This window comes from Osmia bicornis, chromosome 15 (genome assembly GCF_907164935.1).
Source record: "Osmia bicornis bicornis chromosome 15, iOsmBic2.1, whole genome shotgun sequence".
Classification (NCBI taxonomy): Eukaryota; Metazoa; Arthropoda; class Insecta; order Hymenoptera; family Megachilidae; genus Osmia; species Osmia bicornis.
This window is the reverse complement of record NC_060230.1, coordinates 485,339-507,432: the sequence shown is the minus strand read 5'-3', so window position 1 is coordinate 507,432 and position 22,094 is coordinate 485,339. Positions and strand designations below refer to the sequence as shown.

Here is a 22,094-nt window from a genome sequence, read left to right as displayed (position 1 = left end):
ACACGGCGCGGCGCAATGAAAACGCCTGAAGCGGAAATGCGCCGATTGAATTACGTTGCGCGGATGCAATAATGGATACTTGAGCGCGAGCAATTAGCGCGAGGCGACCGCTACCGGTACCTGCCATTAGGGAAACACAACGAGGCCACTTTCGGCCTCGCTCTCTAATGAAGACAGCCTTCTTTGCTTTCGTCTCCTTATGCTACTAGAGACTTTCCATTTAGGTATTATACCTTTATCGAAAAATATCAAAGCATTTCAGGAAGTAAGAAAACATTTTTAATTAAATTTTTATAAAAGTTTATAAAGTGATTTGATACCAGATCAATAAAAATTTGATATGAAAGCAACAATTTCAATCCCAGGAAATCCCTGACGATCAATGCAAATTCACTTTCGGTCTCATGTATTTTCATCAGTAGAGAGGTCGAAATGTATGCACGTGCCATGCCATGAATGACGTTCGTGCCAGGAGGTCTTGATACGCGTATAGTTAACCATAGCGGAAGTATGGTAGTAGTATCGATATACTAACGGCACACGATGCCTCTCGTTTGGTTAAACCACCATAAATCCGGTCAACTCGTCACTATCTGCTAACTGGTTTGGTCCACGCTGTCAGCCGTGATATTCATCTATCACATGACACGCGTTTGTCACCTGATGTCACCTTTCCACCACCTTTATTGTTCCTCCCTCTGATATTAAAACGTTATTTTCGTTTTCATGAAATTCATGTTTAAATATACAATAATTTACAGAAACTGATACAGAAACTTTCACTATATTAAATTGAATTTCTTGCACGAAGGCATAGAAATACCTTCATTGTTTTCGCAAACGTATCATTTATTCGAAGTAATGTAATGACGAATGAGAAAACGATCTACGAAATGGTTAAGATGAGGAGAAAAAGCACTCTTACCGTGAGTCCAAGTGAAATTACATAGAAAGTCTATCAGTAAGCGGATATTACGGTTCCCCGGGGAACTTTATCGCCGACTCACGCTCGGATAATCTCGCGCGTCTCTGAAGCGTTACCTACGAATCAATCCGGCAATTAAGGGACGTTTTGTCGCTGTGCTCGAGCTCGATCGGGCTTTATCGAATTCATCAGGAGCGGGTGCACCGGCTCCGTCGCAGGAAATCGCAGCTGCATAAAGCGTTCAATCGCACCACGCCGCGAGATAACGTTATCGATTGTCAGATGTTGAGTCCTTTTGCCTCGTTTTTCCCAAGTATAATTGTTAAGTTAGGTTGATATTAATTTCTCCACCGAATGATTAACAAATATTAAATAAAGTTATTTTAACGTTTTCTTCTCCTCCTTTTTCCAACGGTAAGAAAAAAAATGAACGAGACGCGTGTCAACGTCGCGTCGCGTCGCGTCGCGTCGGTGGCCTAGCTTCTTCTCGAAGGAAGAAACAAACGCGTCCCGTTTTCTCGGGAAGAATTATTTCCTTGGCACTCGGGACATTACTGCCGCTCCGTTTCTCCTCTCGACGAATAAAACGTCGGACCCGACGAAAGAAAATAAATAGAGATGATGCAGCTCGACTATCGAACGAAGAAAAAACGAGGAAAGAGGGAGGCGAGGAAGAAGGGCTGGAGGTAGAGTCCTTCCGGAAATTGATCGGGAGATCGTAAATATTTGACGAACCGGGACGAAGTTTAATTAAAATTCGCTATTTAAATATTCCACGGGTTACAAAGAAATTTGCGGGGGAAATCAACCTCAGCTGGCTTCCACGGTAATTTGTTACTCTCTACCAAGAGTAGATCGATTTTTCTTTTTATTTCCTCTTACTGTTTTTCTTCTTGAAGAGATAGTGGAGTGGATTATGGTAAATAAAAAATAGAAAATTCATTTTTTATAAAGATGAGAGAATTATTAGTAGGCCTGTCGATTTAAAACTGATCCAAGAATAATATAAGAATCTAACGAGTTAGCACAAAGTTTAATTAAAATGTCTTATCGAGATCATTAGAATTATGATAAAAAAACGACGGGGACTTAAATTGTCGAAACGTTCTTCAGAAGGAAATTGATGGTTTTTACAGGAAAGAAGCATTCTTATCGATGATCGATCGATTTCCTATATCGAGCTCCATTTAATGCTCGTTTAGTCCTTTCTCTTGGGAGGTAATATCTGAGAAAAGCGAAATCTAAGATGGAAATGTACGAACGTATTGCTTTTTACAAATTTTATTAAAATCCGAAGATAAATTTTTCGTTCGTAACCTATAAAGAAAAATGAAGAGATTTTACTATTTATAATTGATAGAATGAAAAAATTGAGAAGCACTCGTTTGTCATATACGCCCAAATTTTTTATTGTACAACTTCGATAATCATGCTTGCATTTCAAAATTGGCCTCTTCATTCATTTCGTTTCTCAATTTATATCGACGATGTGGGTAGGTGATTTCGCGCACTGTTAATTAATACGACCTATTTAAATTGGCCCACAACGATCCTCCACTGACCCAATTTTCTGTTCCACCTGTTTACCAATCGGACAACTCCAAATCTATTTGTACATATACGAACAAGTACAATTTCATTTGTTTAACTAATAACGATTGACCGAAACGTTTATTCTTTTTGCATCAGTATTTATTCAATTTTGAAAATTTTCTAAATTAAAAATCAAGCACCTAATACTGAAAATACTACATCGAGGGTTAATTATAGTCGTATTAAAAATTAGTTAGCATGTAATAAGATTTCGAAATTGATTTTATCCACACAATTAAAGTCCAATATCGAATACGTTCGCCGGCAATAATTCCATAGCTTTGAAAATGAATTCAACCTTCTTGGACTAATTGAAACACGTTCATTACCGTGTCAATTATTCCATTCAATTATCGAGGCCGTGTAGGAACCGAGATTGAAACATAAACGTAAATTACAGACTGCTCTAATCGTACGCGGTTGTATTCTGGCGGCTTCGACTACTTTCCACCTGAAATAGGTACCGTGCTCGCAGCTGTTTCCAACTCGATTTTCGTGAATGAAACTATTCGTCGACAATAATGGAAACGTCTGAAGTAACATTCAAGAAGGTCTTACGCGCGAGAACAAGAGCAATTAAAATAAACTGGCAATCCTGGAAGTGTGACGTTGCTTTTATATTTACTTTTCTTATACAACTATAACAAGTTGCTTTTATTATATAACTAAAGTTAAATGTATCATTTTTAAACTAGAGAATTTCATATATTGGAAAAGTAATTTTCAGAAAATCCTTTTTCATATAATGTAACTATTAGAGAAATAAGATTGCTCGATTTTCAGGAAGATGCAAAAACAAGTGGAAAAGTGATTTGATAGATTTGCATCGGACTCACCTTTTCCTTGTCACCGACGTGGATCAGCAATTTCGCTTTGCCTTCTTCCAGATAGATTTGCAGTCGATCTGGGCTATTCTCCAAGCTAGTCGATAAAAGCAGTCCACGTGGTCGGGTCGTTTTGAAACGAACCACCACTTCTTCAGCTTGAGTCTTTGAATCCTCCGGCATTAGGGCTGTCATTTGCTGTGTCCCGTTTAAATGCAATGTTGATGCATCTGAAAAAAAAAAAAAAAAAAAAAAAAAACAAAATCATCAAGACTTCTACTTATTGCAACTTCTGTAGACAACCTGGGCCGCTTATGTTCACAACTAAGTTTTTATCTATTCTTGGCTTGTGAAAAATTTGAAAAAGTTCTAGGACGTTTATTCATAGAATTAGATTTACCTTTTCCACACGTAGGACCTGTAAAGGGTGTTCCAGTACAATCGCAGTGAAACCTGTTCCATCCCTCGAGACAATGACCACCATGCATGCAGGGTTGCGAAGAACAATGCGGTGGTTGAGAATGACAAGCTGGCCTGACAGCGCCTGCAAAATTGTCCAAAGAAACGAAATTACGTAGAAAATGACAAGCGTTTCCATTTCGACAGAATTGTAGTTTTTCATTTATTTTGAATTTGTTACTTTCTTTAGAAAGCTGTGCTGTTGTTTTAAATTAATAATTAATATTTTTAATTAATTGCAAATAATAATGTTAAAATTTAAAAAGATCGTCAATTAGCTTCTTTAAAGGTCCATCATTACAAAATATTTATTTAACGTTAAGTTTTGGAATTAAAAAACCTAACTCAAGTTATATTTAAACAAAAATTAGTAACATTTTAAAAATACAGAAAGTATATTTAAGTTCCATTGTAAAACACGTTCTCTCATAAGCTGTGGTGTCCGAGTGGTTAAGGAGTCAGACTCGAAATCTGATGGGCTATGCCCGCACAGGTTCGAATCCTGTCCGCAGCGAAAATTTTTTTTAATGTTGAAAAATAACTTTTTCATGCTGATTTTTAATCCACATATTTTTTAAATAATTTTTGTAATATATAAATAATATTCAAATAAAAAATCAAACAATAACATTATTTCATAAACTCCATTCCTACATCATATTATAGCATCTATTGATTTTAATTCTGTTTTAATTTTTTAAATTATTTCTATATTAAAATTAAATGCAGCTGAGTTAAATTGAATATACGTCAACTAAAGTAATTCTTTATTTAAATGTACTTTCTCACTGGTGAATGGCTATTAACATTATCGGATGAAGTAATTATTATAGTACATTAAGCAATTTGCTTCTCAATAATGTCATCTGTTATTGTTACTGCAAGTTACAGAAGTGTAGTAGCTAACTCAATATGTTTTCAATAGGACGTAGACTGGAGAACATGGTAAACACCTTACGTGAAGAGCATAGGACTACAGTTTAAGTTAGATCAATATTTTGTCACCACTTTGCATAAGATAGAGCTACAATATTGCGATGAATTGCATATCTCGCGTGATCGAGGATAGGCGATATTATTAAAATTTTTAATCGAAAATTGCAAATTGAGAAAATTGAGCAAAAAATTCGAATTTTGCTAGAAAATAATAAGAAACATTTCCTTACCGGAGTCTTGTTGTTGAGCATATCCAGCAATATCGATTTGTTGTCCGTTTATGACAAGTTCTCTCATGCAACCGACGTAACCCTGTCTCAAGGTGCCTGTCCACAACACTGGAGGAACTGTTAAGGGTGCAAATGGAGCACCTACTCCACCGATGTACATCAATCCATCGAGATCTAACTGAGTGGAATCTCCTGAAACAAAAAATCCAGCACATTTCTATTTTATCTATGTCAATATACAGGTTTTTAATTATATTAAAAAATTAATATAATTTTTAAAAATATGTATCCTTCCCTAATTGATGTCTCCTTCCCTTAAACTCCTATTTTCATAACCACTGAAAGGTTAGTACTTTTAATATTTAAAAATACAAATTTAAGAATTAAATGTGATCTACATTTTAAATAATGTGTGACTTGAAGAAGGAAAGAAGAAAAGCAGAAAAGAAGAGCAAAGGATATTAGGCGAATGAATCTTATTTTCCTCGAGCAAACGACGCACAGAGAAGATAAGATGGGAGGTGAAACGAACAGGAGGGACGATGAAAAAAGAGGAAATACCGGGAGACACGAAGACAAGAAAGAAAGAAGATTGCGGTAAACAAAGAAGGACGAGCAACTCGCTCGTTGAAAATTGTTACCCACCGAGAAGCGTGTAAAAGCTCTGCCGTAGGGTTCAACGGCTAAAATGCTCGACTTTCTACAGGGTTGGTAATCACAATTTTCCAGATAAAATTTACGTCAACCTATTTTATTTTATACGATGTCATCTCTGGTAATCGTTGGATTACACTGCCTTTCGTTAATTGGATGTCTGTTTCAACTACATGTATGATACCAAATTTTCAATAATATACTTATCGTTAGTAGCTTACCACCCAACTGAGAAGGGTTAAATTAATAATTTGTTGTAAATTACACAGGTGTTCGAAGGGTTAAATAGTAATATTCTCGCGCGCATTATAATCCTACATTTTGGATAAATAGGTAAGCGTCACGTGCGGAGGTGCGATGCACCGCTATGCACCGCTATGCACCGCGAACACTGCACCAGTGAGATTCGACGGAAATGCTTCCGGCGTGATCAGCAAATTTCAAAGCAAATGGCTGTTTTCCAGAGCTAGCTTTAACAATTACGGATACACACGATGTAATCGTTATTTGGTACATTAGAGTGATTAGAGTTTCACAATTTATTAAAGCAAAAATTATATGTTGTAAATTAAATTTTAGAATTTTAGAATTTAAACTAAAATTTGAAATAATTATATTATGTAGAAAAAAATTTATAATTACAAATATTTAAAAAAATACATAAATTGATCCCTAATCACCATTAATATAATCAAAACTTGAAGAAACATTTGCTCAAAGTGTTTAAAGCGTGTGTGTAACATGGAATGTACACAAACTAGCACCAGACTAATTGCAAAGGGTTTGATCCACTAGTATCGGTTTTTCTTCTTTTTTTTTGCGTGTTAGGGATTGCACACGGTTGGCCCGCAGGGTGTGTTCACACTCGAAGAATTCGCAGAAACTCGTGAAACCGAGGTGATAGAGCACAGTTTTCAGTCGAAAATTGCTGAAGGGTTGGATTTCAAAGGCGAGTTTCACAGACAAATTAACTAGCCGTGTAATTCGACTGACCACGAAAGGCTACGTGAAAGTTCTGCTACCAAGGGGTAGAAACACAATTCGCGAGAAATTGCAAATTTCGTTTACACGATACTAAAACACGTGAGTGAATACTGATAACGTTTACGGTTTCTTGAATTCCTGTTTCGAATGTATAATTTAATATTAATTAAATTTTTTAAATTAATAAAGTTTAATTTGATATTTTATGTGAATATATGTATTTACATATACCATGCAATGAACCATTCTACTTAAAAATTCTACTTTCTACGATCGAGAACACATAATTTACAGATTGATCCTGCGGTAAGGTTACCACGAGTTACTATATTACAAAATAAAGTGTCAAGCGTATAAAGCTGGCTACCTATACGAGTATTTCTCGAGCAATCGTAAATCCAACCATCGCAAATGGCCAACGGATAAAACGCGCCACCGGAAATCGTTCGCAGCTGGAATTTAATGCCACCAGCCACGTTATATACACGCGTGAGAAATAGACGGTTACGAGGGAAAGAGATGGAAAAAGATGAAAAGTTTCCAGAAGAAGAACGTGATTTCTACAATGAACTCGAGCTTCATTATTTGAAATGGTAGATAAGGCAGCTCTTATTGGAAATTCTTCATTTTCCGTTTATTTATCGGTTTAATAAAACTCTTCGTACATTGCAATTTATACAGGTCCTATTTCTTTTCCCTTTTGCTATTGATTTATCAAATATTTAAATAAGTTCAAGATTGAATCAAAGAAATGTTTCGATTGACTTCCAAGATTCTTAAGAAACTTGTGATTTCAATTAATCGGATATATGTAGAAAGGAACATTTTATCTGAATAACATGGCAACATTATTCCCGTTTCTCGTGGAAAACATGAATTACGATCGATCAATTACCATCGTCACGTGAATTCTGGCGTGAGATAAGGGTGAGCAAATTTCCATCGCACGCACCCCTGTCTCCTACCGAGCGTGAAATGGACGATTCGACGAGGAAACACGAAGGCAGTAAAACTACAGGTATGTAGTATGTATAAAAAAGAAGAGGGGTAGATTTATTACATTCCACGCGTGGAACGGTTAGCTGCACCTGCAGATAAGTGTCCTCGAGTGTGTAACTCTGAATTATGAGTGGCTTGCTCCTCGACCCCGTACATTTTTCCTCCTTCATCGTTTACGTTGTCGAGCAACCGGACTCAGAATTCCAACTGTGTGTAGATTATATGATAAATGTCGTGCATCATCGTCGAACATGCTTTCAGATTAAGGGTACGATTAAAACTGCTTCAATGAAAGATGACGCACATTTGTGAAAGGGAAATCTTTAACGATTATCTAGTTTTGAAGCTAGATAATCGTTAAAGTATGAAGGAAACATTTTGGCAATTTTGTCAAGTGTCTTTAAAAAGTTGGAAAAATTCACTAAACGAATAATGCAGACCTATCTTATTATTATGTATAAATAAAAGTTATAGTTTCTTACCTGGTGTACGAAACTCCACTGTCCAGTTATCGACGGTAACACGTCCGTCTCTTTCGACTCGTCGAAGTGCTACGTCGTGCCACGTGCCATCATCGATCCGTTGTTTTGATGCCTTTACCTTGACAGGTCCGCTTCCGAGGTCAGCATGCAGATACAAATGACCGCCGAAAATTTCGAATGCAAACAAATCTTGCTGTAATATAAAAATAAAATCAAACATAGAGCTATAAATACAACGATCAAAATATATTTTATATTTTGTTAAAATATTTGTAAACAGAAATGTAAAATAAAAATAAAATCTCTCTGATGGTATTCACGAGATGGTAATGACGTTTATTTCGCGACCGATAGCCACGTATTAACATATGTATTTGCAAATAACAAGTGGGAATCGTGTTGCAAACACGAAATACCAGGAATGAAAGCATTTATTGCCGGGATACGGTGATTCTGCTAATGAGCAAGCCACACGAAAGTTAACGAGAACTGGGTTTTCGCAACTTTTCGATTTATCTCCCTCCATTCCGTGGTACGCGGCGGTGATTATCCCCGATTTGAACGCCTCCTTGCTTTAACGTTCAAATATAATTGTGGGAATTACGAGTCGGTATTGTTGAATCGAGATAACTACGAAACACGGTGGAAGTGGACAGAAATTTATTTCATGCGTGATTTTTCATTTACTTCTTGTACTAGAAACTTTACATGATACTTGATAACCTCGTATTTCATACAATGAAGGCTGAAAAAGGGTTACTGATATTATTTTTTTATTTAAATCTTCGTTGCGTGACTTCATTTTACCATTTTCCTGCCATTTTTCCCTTTTCTTATATTCTACCAGTTTTTATCTTACCCTCGTGTGGGCTCCACTGCGGCTGTACATGATCAGTCCATTCGGTTCGTTGGTACGAATTTTGAAAGACATGCTGCCTGACTTGGCCGCCTTCCAGGGTGGCAGGACCTGAAACAGACCAGACAGAGGTCCCTTAATAATTTGACTCTTGGCCATTGCCGTTACTTTTCGGTAAGACAGACAAACAGAAGACAGGAATAGTAGAAACGTGGAGAAAAAATGAGGATGAAAGAATCGGAAGGAAGAAGGCAAATCCCTCGACGTCCTGAAGAAGAATGGAGAACGGACAGTGTTGGCGGGCCACCGTGCTTGGAATCCAAAATTCTCAGCTTCCCCCTCGTGGACGACCAGTCCATTTATCATGTACGACGGCTTAAATAATCACGTGTCTCGTGTTCGTGGAATTTTTACTTCAATTTCGAAGCTGAACCGAGTCTCCGGTGAGATGGCTGATTTACGCTCGCTTACGTTTCCCGAAAAGTCGGGAAAAACTTTATCCAAACGCGAATCCCATCGCGAGAAATTCCTGTCTGACTGACGTGTCAAAAGAAGAATTTGCAAGAAATGTATCGTGTGTGTTTAGACTTTCTTGATAAATTTTCGTATCTGATCGAAAATTAATATATTGTCTTTTCGAGAGCTTTCAGCTCTTGTGTTTACTTTCGGTGGTGTTTTAATTCCTAAGTGTTCAGCAAGATTAAGTGAAGTTATGTTTGCTTACGGTGTTATATAGTATGTAAATAACGTTTACGAGAAAAATATTGCAACGGAGGATTTCTGGGTAAGTTACACAAAAATTTAAAAAATTCCAGATTGAGCCATAAAATTAATTGAATAAAAGTCTATGAAAAAATGAACAAATCTTGAAAATTCTGTAAACTAAATATCAGTTCTTTCAAAGATCGTTGACGATCAAAATTGACTTGAATTCGCAAAAGAAGGATAGTGAATTTGATGAAAACAAAGGCAGGAAGAATAAATAACGAGAGTCTCGTTACCACGAGTTTTCGACTTCATCACGGAAATTGGCTCCGCTGTCACGAGGGCGCAATTACACTTCCTGCAGTCATGTTTCACCGCGAAACCGTTCTGAATTCAAAATTACCAACTCCTTGTGCTACGAAAGACAATCGGTCCGCGAAGACAAAAGAGTTTGCTTTGCGAAGAAATTTGAAATACTTATGTAGTCTGTCGAGAAGGAACTCGGAGAGTGATAAAATTCGAGATATTTATCAAAGTATAATTTTATATAGAATTAGTAGCTATCCATGGAGTATTCAGAATAATTTAGAATAATGATGAATAAATAATCATTGACCAATCTTTGGCAATTGATCCATTTCGTGAATAAGGGTATCTTTTTAAAATTTCATTATTTCTCCTCATTTTTTGCTAGGTTCTCAGTTTCCATGGAGAGCAAAAAATACGACTATAGGAAAAGAAAATAGAGCAAAGAATTCGACGAGCCTCTTCAAGCATACTGTTCGAACGATTAACCGCTGGAATATTGAAGTGTTTAAATGGCTGGAAAACGGGAAAGTAAACGTAATTGAAAATGAGAAAATTTTTCGACTCCTTAAGTATTCTAGTAGTGAATAGAACATTGTGTTTGGCAGTTCGTTCGTTAACTGAATATGGAAATTGATCCTTATCACATAATCTACGTAAAATGTGCGAGGTCAAAATACACTGAATTGAGAAAATTTAAAAACAATTAAAGCAAATATTTCATTTAAATCGAAAATGAAAAATATAGAAAAATAGAAGGCAAGAAGAAGGCCAAGTTGAATGAGTCGTCTTTTATCTTTCTGGTTGGTTCTTGGAAATTTCCAAAGAAAGAGTGGTTTGAAGTGTCGCTGGAGAGATCAAGAAGAAGAAGAAGAAGAAGAAGAAGAAGAGAAGACAGTGCAGTGAAAGGGCAAAGAACTGAGGAAACGTGAAACTCGAGAGAACGAGTCAGCTTCTATAGTTAACACGAATATTCTCTTCGTTTTCGTAATGAGCTCGTTATCTCCCTCGGAACGCTTATTAATTGCTTACCTTGTTAATTAGAAGAAAAATGGTCGAGCAAAAGGCAGCTTTCTTGTCCTTTTGTTCCACCTGTCACCAACGAGGAATTGAAATTTCGTTTCTACTTGCTTAATTGAAATGTAAATTTCTAATTGATTGCGAATAAAGAAACAGCAATGGAGGCGATTAAAATTAATGGCGGAAATTGTGATGGAGAAATTCTGCAAGATTTTATCACAATGACTGATGAAAGAAATATTTCTTCCCAAATTAATGCAATGTAATACTTTATATAGTACACCGATATAAACCACGAAAGCAGACATTTTCTAGAATTTCTAAAATCTAGAGGATCGCCACGATGAATCATAGGAGTGTTTCCACGATTCAGTGAAATCTCACGAATTAGCCAGGAATGAGAAATCTCGTTTAGACGAGGTGGCTATCCTCTATCCTGTCCTTTCACCCTCCTGCTTCTTCCACTTTGTTCTCGTTTACTTCCCCTCAGAAATTCGTCTGGAAAAGTCTGAACCGTAAAGTGGTGCTTCGCCGTGGAAAGAAGGATATTTCATCCCGAAACGGGCTCGTTCTTTCATCCCTCGCCCTTCTACTTTCTTCTTCCGACCATCCCTCTCGTTCCTTCAACAGTGACCCTCCCGAGAAACTCGCAGGGGTTGAGAGAACGGAGAACGGAGAACGGAGAACGGAGAACGAAGAAGAGGGTCAATTAGAAAAGTTAAATTACTTCGTGAAATAAATTATTTACTAATCCACGGCTATATCCTCTTCTAATCCTGGGTATTGAACCCGAAACACCATTTGATATACCACCTTTTTGTTTCCAGGCGTTCGCTGGAGGTAAGTGAAAGATTTAATGGAGGAAGTTAAAAAAGATTTTTGAAGAAGCTTTTAGTTTTCAGAGGCTACCCCCCTTTCCTCTTTAAATATCAATATTTAATATTTACAACCATTTGTTTAATGGCAAAATGTTCGTTAAAATATTATTTAATTAAGGCCGCGAAATTCTCTGTTCGTACAATTCTAGGAATTCGTGGTTTAAAATGAAAATTTTCCGGATGGTCATTGCGAATGAAAACCAGGATGACGTCGCATGGAAAGGCCGGAACAGAAATTTCGAACAAGAAATTTCGCAAAAGCCACGCTTCCGTTGCTTCGAATTCGCGGATACGAATTCCGAACGTTTCGTTGGTGTACGTGTTGCTCGGTGAAATTTCAGACACCGTCGCACCTAGGAAAATTTTAATTGAACGACTGCTTCCCTGCTTCTCGTCGAAACCTCCGCCAAACTCTATCCAAATATGTAAATCACTGTTTGCCCGTGAAACTTATCGTTGCTCTCGAGAAAATTTCGGCCCTGTTTACATTAGAATGCACCTGAAAATTTCGACTATTTCGAGATATGCAAATCGGTACGGAGTACCATGAATTCTCAACACCAAAGGGACCTTATCGTACTATCATCGATCTTCTCTAACGAGGCACTGTCTAAATAAAATTACACTCATTTCATAATGGTCCTTAAATAGTGGATCAGAATAAATAAATTGCAGAGTTTTAATTACAATTGACAAACTGGGAAAGTAACGTGAAAGTGTTTGATGAAATCCGTCAACTACCATGACCCAAGCGTTCTAATTAGAGTGGAAGATCAAATGTCCCTCTTAATTACTGTATAGACCAAGTTGCCACATGGAAAGGGAAACCACCTTTCGTGTTTGACGTTGAATCCCTTCAAAAGAGACCCGATGCCAGGTTACTTACGAGAAAATTCTTTTACTGTGAGCAACCACAAAAACCACCATCCATGAAAAGGATAACCAAAGAAGGATAATACAAAGAACGAGTCCTTAATATTTGAATAAGAGGGTTACTTTGAAAATAAAAAGATAAGTAATGGAAGTTAGTAGTGAAAATCAACAGAGATCGTTACCAGTATCGACAAGACGATAAAGATTTAGTTGGTCGACGTTTTGACTTGTACAAAGATTTACGAAGGAAAGTGGACGACGAACGTTGATCTTACGAGGCGATATATCGTTTTATAGATCGTAAAATTCCTAAAGGGATCCGTAAATAGGTTTCGTGAACGACGTTTTAGATATAATCATAAATGCTCCTGTTGAATCGTCCTTGCACCCTTCGCTCGAGAACGTCCAGACGTAAACTTAGCATTGTAAAATGGCTAATAACTTCGGTGCGAGAGACCATTTGTGCGAGAAATCCATAAAATAAAAAGAAAATGGAAAACTGACTTCCATTCCAGAGATTCAAAACTTTCGAGAAAATGTCTATATTTTCATTTTTCTATTTGAAAACTAGGTATAAACCCTTTTCTTTTAAATCTACATTCTTCGGTTATATAAAACTCTTTCTCTCTTTCCTTCGCTTGTTATTTATCCACGCATTTTCGAATTTTGCCTGTAATTCCCAGTTATATTACATCAGTCGCGTGGTTACTAGGTGCTCGTTAAATATTCATGTAACGTTTCCAGCGAATATCCATCGAGCAATCTATACGGGTTTCTGGTATGTTCACCGCGTGAATATCCGAATATCCACATGATATCACGAAGAAAACATGTCTTGCAAGGATCGTAAGTATTACACCTCTAAAAGCACCACGTTGAATGTAGTATAACACCTAAACTCGCTATATTTTAAAGAAACTATATTTTTGACCAAACTGAGCTAATAAATGAGTTAATAAATGCGCCCACGCCATATACATGATAAGATTTTTCAAGAACTTAGCTTCTTTACTTTCAAACTCGTGTTGTTGAAGAAAACAAAGAAGAAAAAAGAATCTCGTGAAATATGAGCGGCTGATCTTACGTGCAAGCACATAGATCATGATCAGCAGGGAATATCTGCCAACCAGCTTATTACGTTACTCGATCCATGCGAATTTCTGCTGAATGGAGACGTGTCAGGGTGTCGTTAATATCAAGAGTCTGCTGTCGCGGTGGAACGTCTTCTTCGAGAACTGCCAAGCGATTAAGGTCGATGGTATATATCCGTTGACTGATTAATCTTCGATAAGGTGTCGATAGAAATTAGTAACGGATCTTTGCAAATAAATCGCACACGGAATCGGATATGGCTTGAAATATCCATTACAGACAACTAACAATAAAATATCGAGATTCTCGATATCGAAATTGAAACTAAATAAAATTAAATAACATTTAAATGTAAAATGTAAAAAAAAGAACAAAGGAGACCATCCGGGAAGTGAGGCCCCCATTAGACCTCCCCTTGATCCTTAAAAAACCTATAAATTGAAACTAACCAAAAAAATATACCAAAATGGTTGCTTGATCTCTCGACAAAATTTTCACAAGTTTTACACACGACTAAAGTGACCTTTCCACAGGGATGAAATTTAGAAGGCTAATCCACTTTCTTCTTAACCCTTATAAGGTACATCCTTTATATGGCTCTCGATGTACATGCCTTTACGTGTATTCGTTCGGAAACTGTCGAAGCAAAGTTAGCCCACGAGTTGCAGAAGCACAAGTTGCTCTCGTGCAACTTGAGAGTTTCCAGCTTGATGCGTTACGTTATAGGTCGATGCATAACCGCAAGGAACTATATCACGACCCATAACCTGTCATTTTGTTAAAAGTAACCTGGCCATCGAAATTTCTCTTAGCTTCCTACGGCGCGGCGCGGTACGGCGCGGCGTAGGGAAATCGATTTCATCTGCAGATACTGGAACACGTTTCGAAGCGTGTCTCATCTAGCAGAAAATTGACTCTATCAGTTGTGTTCTTTGAGGACTTTCAAGATTTCCTTTGTCATACAGAGAGTGTATAAGCTATTGGCAAGTTTAAACCCCGTTAGATATCGCTGTTGTCGCAGCTGTACCTAAGTTACAGCAACGTTACGTGATTAGTAGAAGTAAGTAAGTACAGTATCGAGCATAGCAGACTTCCCTAAGGAAAATGGCGATTTTAATTATAAATCTTATAAAAAGAAGAATAATTTCTATTTATTTTTTCACAAGATATCACCATTTTCCTCGATCGTATTTTTTCATACCTTGTATATTCAAAGTTATACTTTGTGTTTTCTTACCCAGAGCCCCACCGTGGCGCAGCTGCGCGAAAATTACGATATTGGTGTCGTGGTTACACGAGGCCATTGTTGCACCTCTAGCTCTGTAGACGAGAATTTAGAAAGCGAGCTTATTCGCGAGGTGAGAGCAACAAAGGGTTTGGTGTACGTCTCTTTTGTGTCGCCTGTGACTATATGTATATGTACAGTCAGTCACAGAAAGTCTACATACCCCTTATAAATATAAACTATTATAACAGATACGATGTATCTAATAACTTTCTTTGCTATTGAATATTATAAATTGAGAAATATTTTTAGAAGCTCCATAATTGTGGTAACATCGTGGATTCACAACGTAAATTTTTTCAATTTCTCTAAAAATAAGTTAATACAGGTGTATGCAGACTTTTGTGATCGATTGTACTTGTGTAGGTGTGTGGGTGGGTTGGTGGGTGGTTAGGTGTAGGGTGAAACGATGGTGAGACGAGCTGAATGGATCCCGTTAGTGGAACGTCGGGGCCGGAAGTCCAAATTTCTTTGATGTTCTCGCGATGGTCGTCGATGCACGGATAACCTTATGCACACTCCTCCCGTTGCTGGAAAACGATGATGACCCAGCGACATTTCATATTATCATTCGCTTTCAACGGGACACTCGTTCCAATCAAGATTACTATAATTTATCTGCACTCTTTCTCTTTGTACCACGAAGAATAATTTTTCTTTTTCAACCCGATATCTTTTGAATTCGATATTTTCCTTCGATTATGTTACCTACTGTAATTTGATTTTGATGCTTTTCGATCGAGTTTAACGGACGAATTGATTCTGTTGTTAGCGGTTTGAGCTCAAAGAGATTCGTTAAATTACATTTAACCCTTTGACGACGAGATCTGATTTGTCACTGAATTGAGGTTTATTACGTTCGAGATCTCTTGCTTTAGTAAATGAACATTATTAGCTTTTCAGAAGAATTAGGATTGTGCGTGTACACTCGTGATCAAATCAGGCTTCCTCAGGAAAAATAATGGTGTCATATCATAGTTATATAATAGGCAAAAATTATATTATTTTGTCTTTTAAATCATTTTCGAATATTAATATCGTCAAAATTAAGATTTTGACAATTCCTGCTTTCCCAATATCGCTATCTTACGATAGTGTCGAATAAAATTCTATGAACGTTTATCTGTTCTTGTATATCATTCTCCTAAATACCGTCGTCAAGCGATTAAATGTAATTTTCCTAATCTACTCAAACCACTGTGTGTATCTCTACCATGAATATCTCTCATATCTCATTTTCCTACTATTATTATTTTTTTATTTTTTTATTTTTTTATTCTTTTATTATCGTGACACGTCCCTGTTCCAGTAGAGTTCTCAAAAGCAAATCAATCGTCGTCGGTCACGAAGGCAGGCATGGTATCGTGTCGCGTTCATTGAACGCAGCCGTTTCCGTCCTGAAAGAACAATTAGACGTAGATTTTGTTGCGTCAACATGCAGGCGGTGCGATATATTCGTTCCGTTCCTCTTTCCTCATGCATTTCAGTGCATCGAGCTAAAGGCAATTGTCAGACGTTCATTAGTCGCTCATTCCACGAGGCATAGAAGATGATTTCATGAAATGACTTTCTAGCCGATCAACAGAGTTTCACGTTCGCGATGACTCTACGTCATTAACGTCACGACTAATTAACCGGTAGACTATACGAACTATTCCCGAGAAATCCATTTAATACGTCAAATTGAACTTTCTTTATCCTTTTGGAAATTTTATAAGATTGAAATGTGCAATTACGAGAAGTGTAATTTGATGTTATTTCTTTTTGGAATATTTTTGGAAATTAGTTAACGCAGGTCTGTTCATGAAATGCCCTGAATGCTTAGAAGGCTGTGATTTGCCTTGGAAGTTGAAGGGCAAATTCTTGGGCAGACCTGACAAGGAGAGAGAGCTTCAACTTTGGATCGTTAATTTTAATAAAATTTTGAGAAAATATTATAAGTTCCTTTACCATTACTGTCAAGCTCATTATATTTGATAAAAATTTTATTAAAATAGACGATTCAAAGTTGGTAGGTACCATCTTCGTTTTTAAGATGCAAACGCGACGACGATGATTACGATGATGACGTAGGTAAGATCGGTGATCGTGATGAGTGACAGTGATGACAATAACGAGAGGAGCGAAGATTATTGCGTGCATGTGCAGTGACCAGTGGTGTACCTATAAAGGCTAGCTTTAGATCGTGAGCATAGAACCCCACGCGTGAAAAACTATATACAAATCGTGACAGACTTCCTAACCATTCCACAAGAAAGCTTGCGAGGAAACGATGAAAAATCAGTACGATATTTATTATGACAAATGTTAATTTATCATTTCTAGATTAGTAGGTTTTGGAACTCGAGCAGACTGGAATGTACAAATTCAAGGGTTAACTTAGAAGGGTTAACCACAGTCGATTATTCGGGCGCACAGAAATTCGATCAAAAGACATTCTACGGAAAAATTCCATCTGCTCGAGTGTACTCTCCCATCCCCGGAAGTTAACCTAGTTGCCTGCTGTTTGATCATTCGAGTCATTGAGAAGCAGCTGGCTCGTTCCATAATCGTGGAACTGGATGGCAGTTCCATACGAACTGGAAACTTTTCCACCGATTTCCCATCGTTTCCATCGCGCCGCGGGTCTCTCTCTTTCTTTCTCGACCCAAAAAAAAAAAAAAAAAAAAAAGGAGAAGAGAAAGAGAAAAGAAAAAGAGTGGAAGAGAGTGGAGCAGGGTGTACGTGAGTGGTTCGTGAAGAAAAGTTGGTGCTTTGGTGATCGCTCCTCGCTAAAAAGCTAAGTTTCGCGTGAGAGTTAGCCAATTACATATATATCTATATATATTTTATATATATATCTCAAGTATATATATAATATATATAACAGGTGCGTATCAAGTGGCTGGGCGAATCAGCCTCGAAGAGAGCTCGCTAAGCTCTCTGATCGTTTATTTTTCTTGCTCTTTCTTTTAGTACGATTTCTTTAATTTTTTTTCTTTTTTTTTGAAAGCTTTTTGATACTGAGGCTTACCAGATGGGACTCTGGGCTGGTAAAGGTGACCACAGCGCCGTGAAGTCGCCTTGCACTAATCGTCGCCGAAGACTTCTTAACACCCGTCGTGTGGGTCCAATTGAGTGTGTCAGGCCCGATTTTCGACCACGACCACGAGGGCAATAGACAGCAACATTGAGAATTGGTTTTAGACATTTTGCTTTATCAATTGATCTACGAAATTCCTTCGCTTACGATTCATAAATTTTTATTTATTGTTCGGAGGAAGTTTGTCTATTGGTTTACGCGACTCTCGGATTATTTCTGAAGGGAGATTTTGATTATAGTAACGCGGTTGCAAAGGGTTAAATGATGTTCTGGAAAAGAAGCTTGATTAGTTATCTGGTAGCGAGTTAGATGGCACCTTCTGATGGATTCTATTAAAATTGTAACAGGATTATTAGTGTCTATGGATTTATAACTAATTTATATAACCTAGAAAGAAAAGAAAATTATTTTTCTTATGCTATAAGAGGGATATTAATGTTTATATGGGGTTGTAAAAGTTTCTGAAAATGGAATTATTTTCATTGAGAAAGTGTAAGAGTTTAATGTTTAAGAAATTATTGTATTCTTATTGAGAATTCTTGAAATATACAAATATATTTTTTATGGTATTTTACAGTTTCTCAACGATAAGTATTTTAACAAGAAAAGAATTGTAAATTTATAAATCTTGAACTTTAGTTGCATTCGACATTTATTAATAAAAGCTGTTTGCGTTACGATTTTCATGGAACTGATGTTAATCATCTTTGCGCAAATCTGACTTTAAGAAATGGCACAACGGTACAACTCTATAAAATAAAATAATTTAGTAACCAAATCCTACCTATAATCTTTCAGAGTGAAAATTTAAAACATTATATATATCAACTTGATGACGTTAAATGCAAATAATTCAGACAAAAAGCAGCAGATAAATTGCAAGTGATTTTATTGCATGAAATAAAGTTCTCTTTTTTAATAAATAAACGAATGTGACTGGTAATCCTCGTGACGGCCATATCGAATATGTAATTATACTTGCCGAGTTCGAAATTGGATATTAAAAATCGATATGCCGTTGAAGTAAATGGTAATTACACCGGGAATTTTGTAATGTAACGAATGTTACGTTGGAAACAATCATAGTCTGATTGAAACGAATTGTTATTACGTGATTTGCAATAATTTTAATGAAGTCGAACATATACTTAGATATTTCTAATTGATTCTTCTTATGGTTGTCGCTTATATGCAGCGTTACCAGATCTAGGAAATAAAAGAAAAATAAAACAATTAATGGAAAGCAGGTTTCACTGTCGAAACGACAAATTAACAACATCGGATTACAGTTTCATCCGCTGTGTTCGTGAAAAAATAAACCTGCGAAAATCAGTTCGCCTTTTTCCCCTCTGGTTAAACGATAAATGAAATGGTTCGAATCGGTGCATTACCACGATTCATATTGTCCAGATACGCGTAATATTGATTAATAAAATACGAACGATTGTTCTGCGCACAGATTCACCCTGCAATGTAGTATATCTCGGCTCTTTTTTCCATTGTTTCACATGGACTTTTCTTTTTTCCCTGGCAAACACATAAGTACTTGTTCGATCGCCATTTCTTTCTTTATTATATTCAGCTCTACGCTTTTTCTCGTGTCCCCAACTTTGTCATCCTCCTTTTATCTTTAACTGCTTCGGTATCTGTATTTGTAATTTATTATTTAATTTACAATAAGTAAAGAATTTATAAAGTATTTCTTTAAGTCAGACATTGCTAACTGGAGGCCCAGCACTCCCAGCAGTCATATCCCTGCCCACTGAAAGGAATGATCCCCACCATGAAGTAACGGGCCCAATGGTTGAACGCTTTTCTTGCGTCCGATTGGTCACAGAGCTTAGAATGGAACTGTCTCGCTTCATTATTTTCAGCCACAGCGTATCATTGGCCGAAGCGATTACGTCTAGTGCCAATTAGGCTCGTGTAAAACGAGGGAGCTGACAGTGTGTGGGGAGATCCCCCTCTTGGTGTCTCTCGGTGCTGTACCGCCTCAAGTGCCTTGTCTGACGATGAGGTAAGGTCTCAATAGCAACAAATGGAATAATTTTCCAGCCAACGAAAACTTGAAACGTGGTTAAGTTTGTTTTAAAGTTCGAAAGCTCGATGAAGGGTGGAACGTTGCAAGAATCTTAGAAGCGTCGCGTCGTGTCCTTGCATCCTCTTAGCGCATTAAGGATCGCGTCATAAATATGAGAGTGCACGCATCGTGCTCGAATACACGCAAAACTTTGTTGAGGAACTTGTGCATCTTCGTTACTTAGACCGTCGTCAATCTTTGTCAGTTGTATCAACAAATCCCTTTGCTGTCAGTTCAGATTAACAGGATACATGGCGAGAAACATGAAAGTGCTTCTATTTATTCAATATTATTCAATATTCTAATATTCTGCAAAGTTGATTCATAACGTTTTTTTGTTTTACATTTAAAGGGTCAAGGCGATCATTCTTTTTTTTTTTTTTTTTTTAGAATCATTCTATATGTAATTGAAATTCTCACGATAGGCATGTAAAGCGCATATTTCTATTCATATTTCTGTGCACGCGTAGCCGCGACACAATCGGTCACGAAATCCTGAAAAGTTCCAACTGTCCCAACGAATAAGGCTTACGTGACGTGACAAAAATATTCGTGAAAAAGTATCGAAATTATTTTAAAATTCAAGTGAAACGTTTCTGAAATTCATCGAGCCACGTTTATTAATTCTTTACCATGAAATGCGCTATCAGAAGTTCTAACGATAAGAGTGTTAATACCCCAAGTGCCATTTTCGACTTCGCCTCTATCCAATATGCAACCATCGTCGGTTTTGAAGTTTACAATCACTAGACGGAATCAAGCTACGGAGGCGAAGCAACACGAATGACCCCGTAAAAATTCTCCCCGGAGAACAGGAAGAAACGGCGCAACCCTGTGTAGCAGCCATCGTTCGTAACAATATTTCGTAGCACGTACGTCACGAGCTCGAGCTCGTTCGTTACGTAACAGCTGCAGCCTGATAATGAATGTGAAATACAGGCGAGCTGAGTTACGAGCCGTTATTGCAAGAGCCCGCAAAATGCTGCCCAGAAATTGGCGAAACACTTGACGCGAACCTCGTACCTGTAAGAAACCTCGACGAGAAATAACGTATCGGTTGACGATATGATCGATGACCCACTTTCGCCATTAAAAGAAACACGGACACCTAAGTACTTTCTCGAACGACTATTTTAGAAACTGTACAACGTAGATATTGGAACCCTGAGTAAAACGAAAAATGGGCTTTCTTCCTGTTCAAGAGAATTATTGAGTCTGACCAATCCCTGACGGATAACCGACATTATTGTAAAAACATTATTAGAATTTTTCTACTTAAAATTTTCTTTAATTTCTTTCAATTATTAAACTATATTAAATTTGTTATACGCTCCGCCACTAGCTTCCAGGTATTTTAAAGAAGAAATTATTTTTAAAAAAATGCAATTCAAAAGTAATTTTGAAAACAAATGATACCAGAGAAAATTCAGTCCGTAGACGTGGTGTTTATGAATATTAAGTTTAATGCAAATTGTTTTCGCGTGGAGCATAATTCACTTGTGCAGATGTAAAAATTTTTTGAAAATTGGGTTTTCGAAGAGCGTTTGCACGAATATGTTCAATTTATTGTTTCGCAACACATTAAAACGAATATTGCTCTGGTAATTTGTATGAAATTCAGAATCTGAGAGAGAGATGTTAATGTTAAACTTATATTTCTCTCTGTATTAATGTTACTGTATATTTAATGTATAATATACTATATTGTATGTTCTATGTACTATGTTTACAGGTTAACGACCATAATTTAAAGTATTTAAATTTAATATAATATAAAATTAACTAGGTATGCTTGATGAGTTCCTATGGAAATTCAAAGTAGCTACGACTG

At 36.9% G+C, this 22,094-nt stretch overlaps 1 protein-coding gene and 1 non-coding gene across 8 annotated transcripts in view; one reads left to right on the top strand and one right to left on the bottom strand.

Annotated features, from left to right (window-relative positions):
* Nucleotides 1-22,094, bottom strand: part of LOC114876022 (neurexin-1) — a 189,205-nt gene that overhangs the window by 44,902 nt on the left and 122,209 nt on the right. For 5 of the 7 annotated variants that reach the window (XM_046289001.1, XM_046289002.1, XM_046289003.1 and 2 more), the window contains 6 exons: nt 18,115-18,186; nt 8,946-9,053; nt 8,087-8,279; nt 4,968-5,159; nt 3,743-3,886; nt 3,355-3,572 (listed from right to left, as the gene is read on the bottom strand). In XM_046289001.1, the coding sequence (XP_046144957.1) occupies nt 3,355-3,572; nt 3,743-3,886; nt 4,968-5,159; nt 8,087-8,279; nt 8,946-9,053; nt 18,115-18,186 (927 nt within the window). The remainder of the gene's footprint in view (nt 1-3,354; nt 3,573-3,742; nt 3,887-4,967; nt 5,160-8,086; nt 8,280-8,945; nt 9,054-18,114; nt 18,187-22,094) is intronic. The other 2 variants (XM_029186997.2, XM_029186999.2) reach the window with 1 other exon arrangement.
* Trnas-cga lies at nt 4,234-4,315 on the top strand. Its single transcript has one exon. It is a non-coding gene; the product is annotated as a tRNA-Ser (tRNA).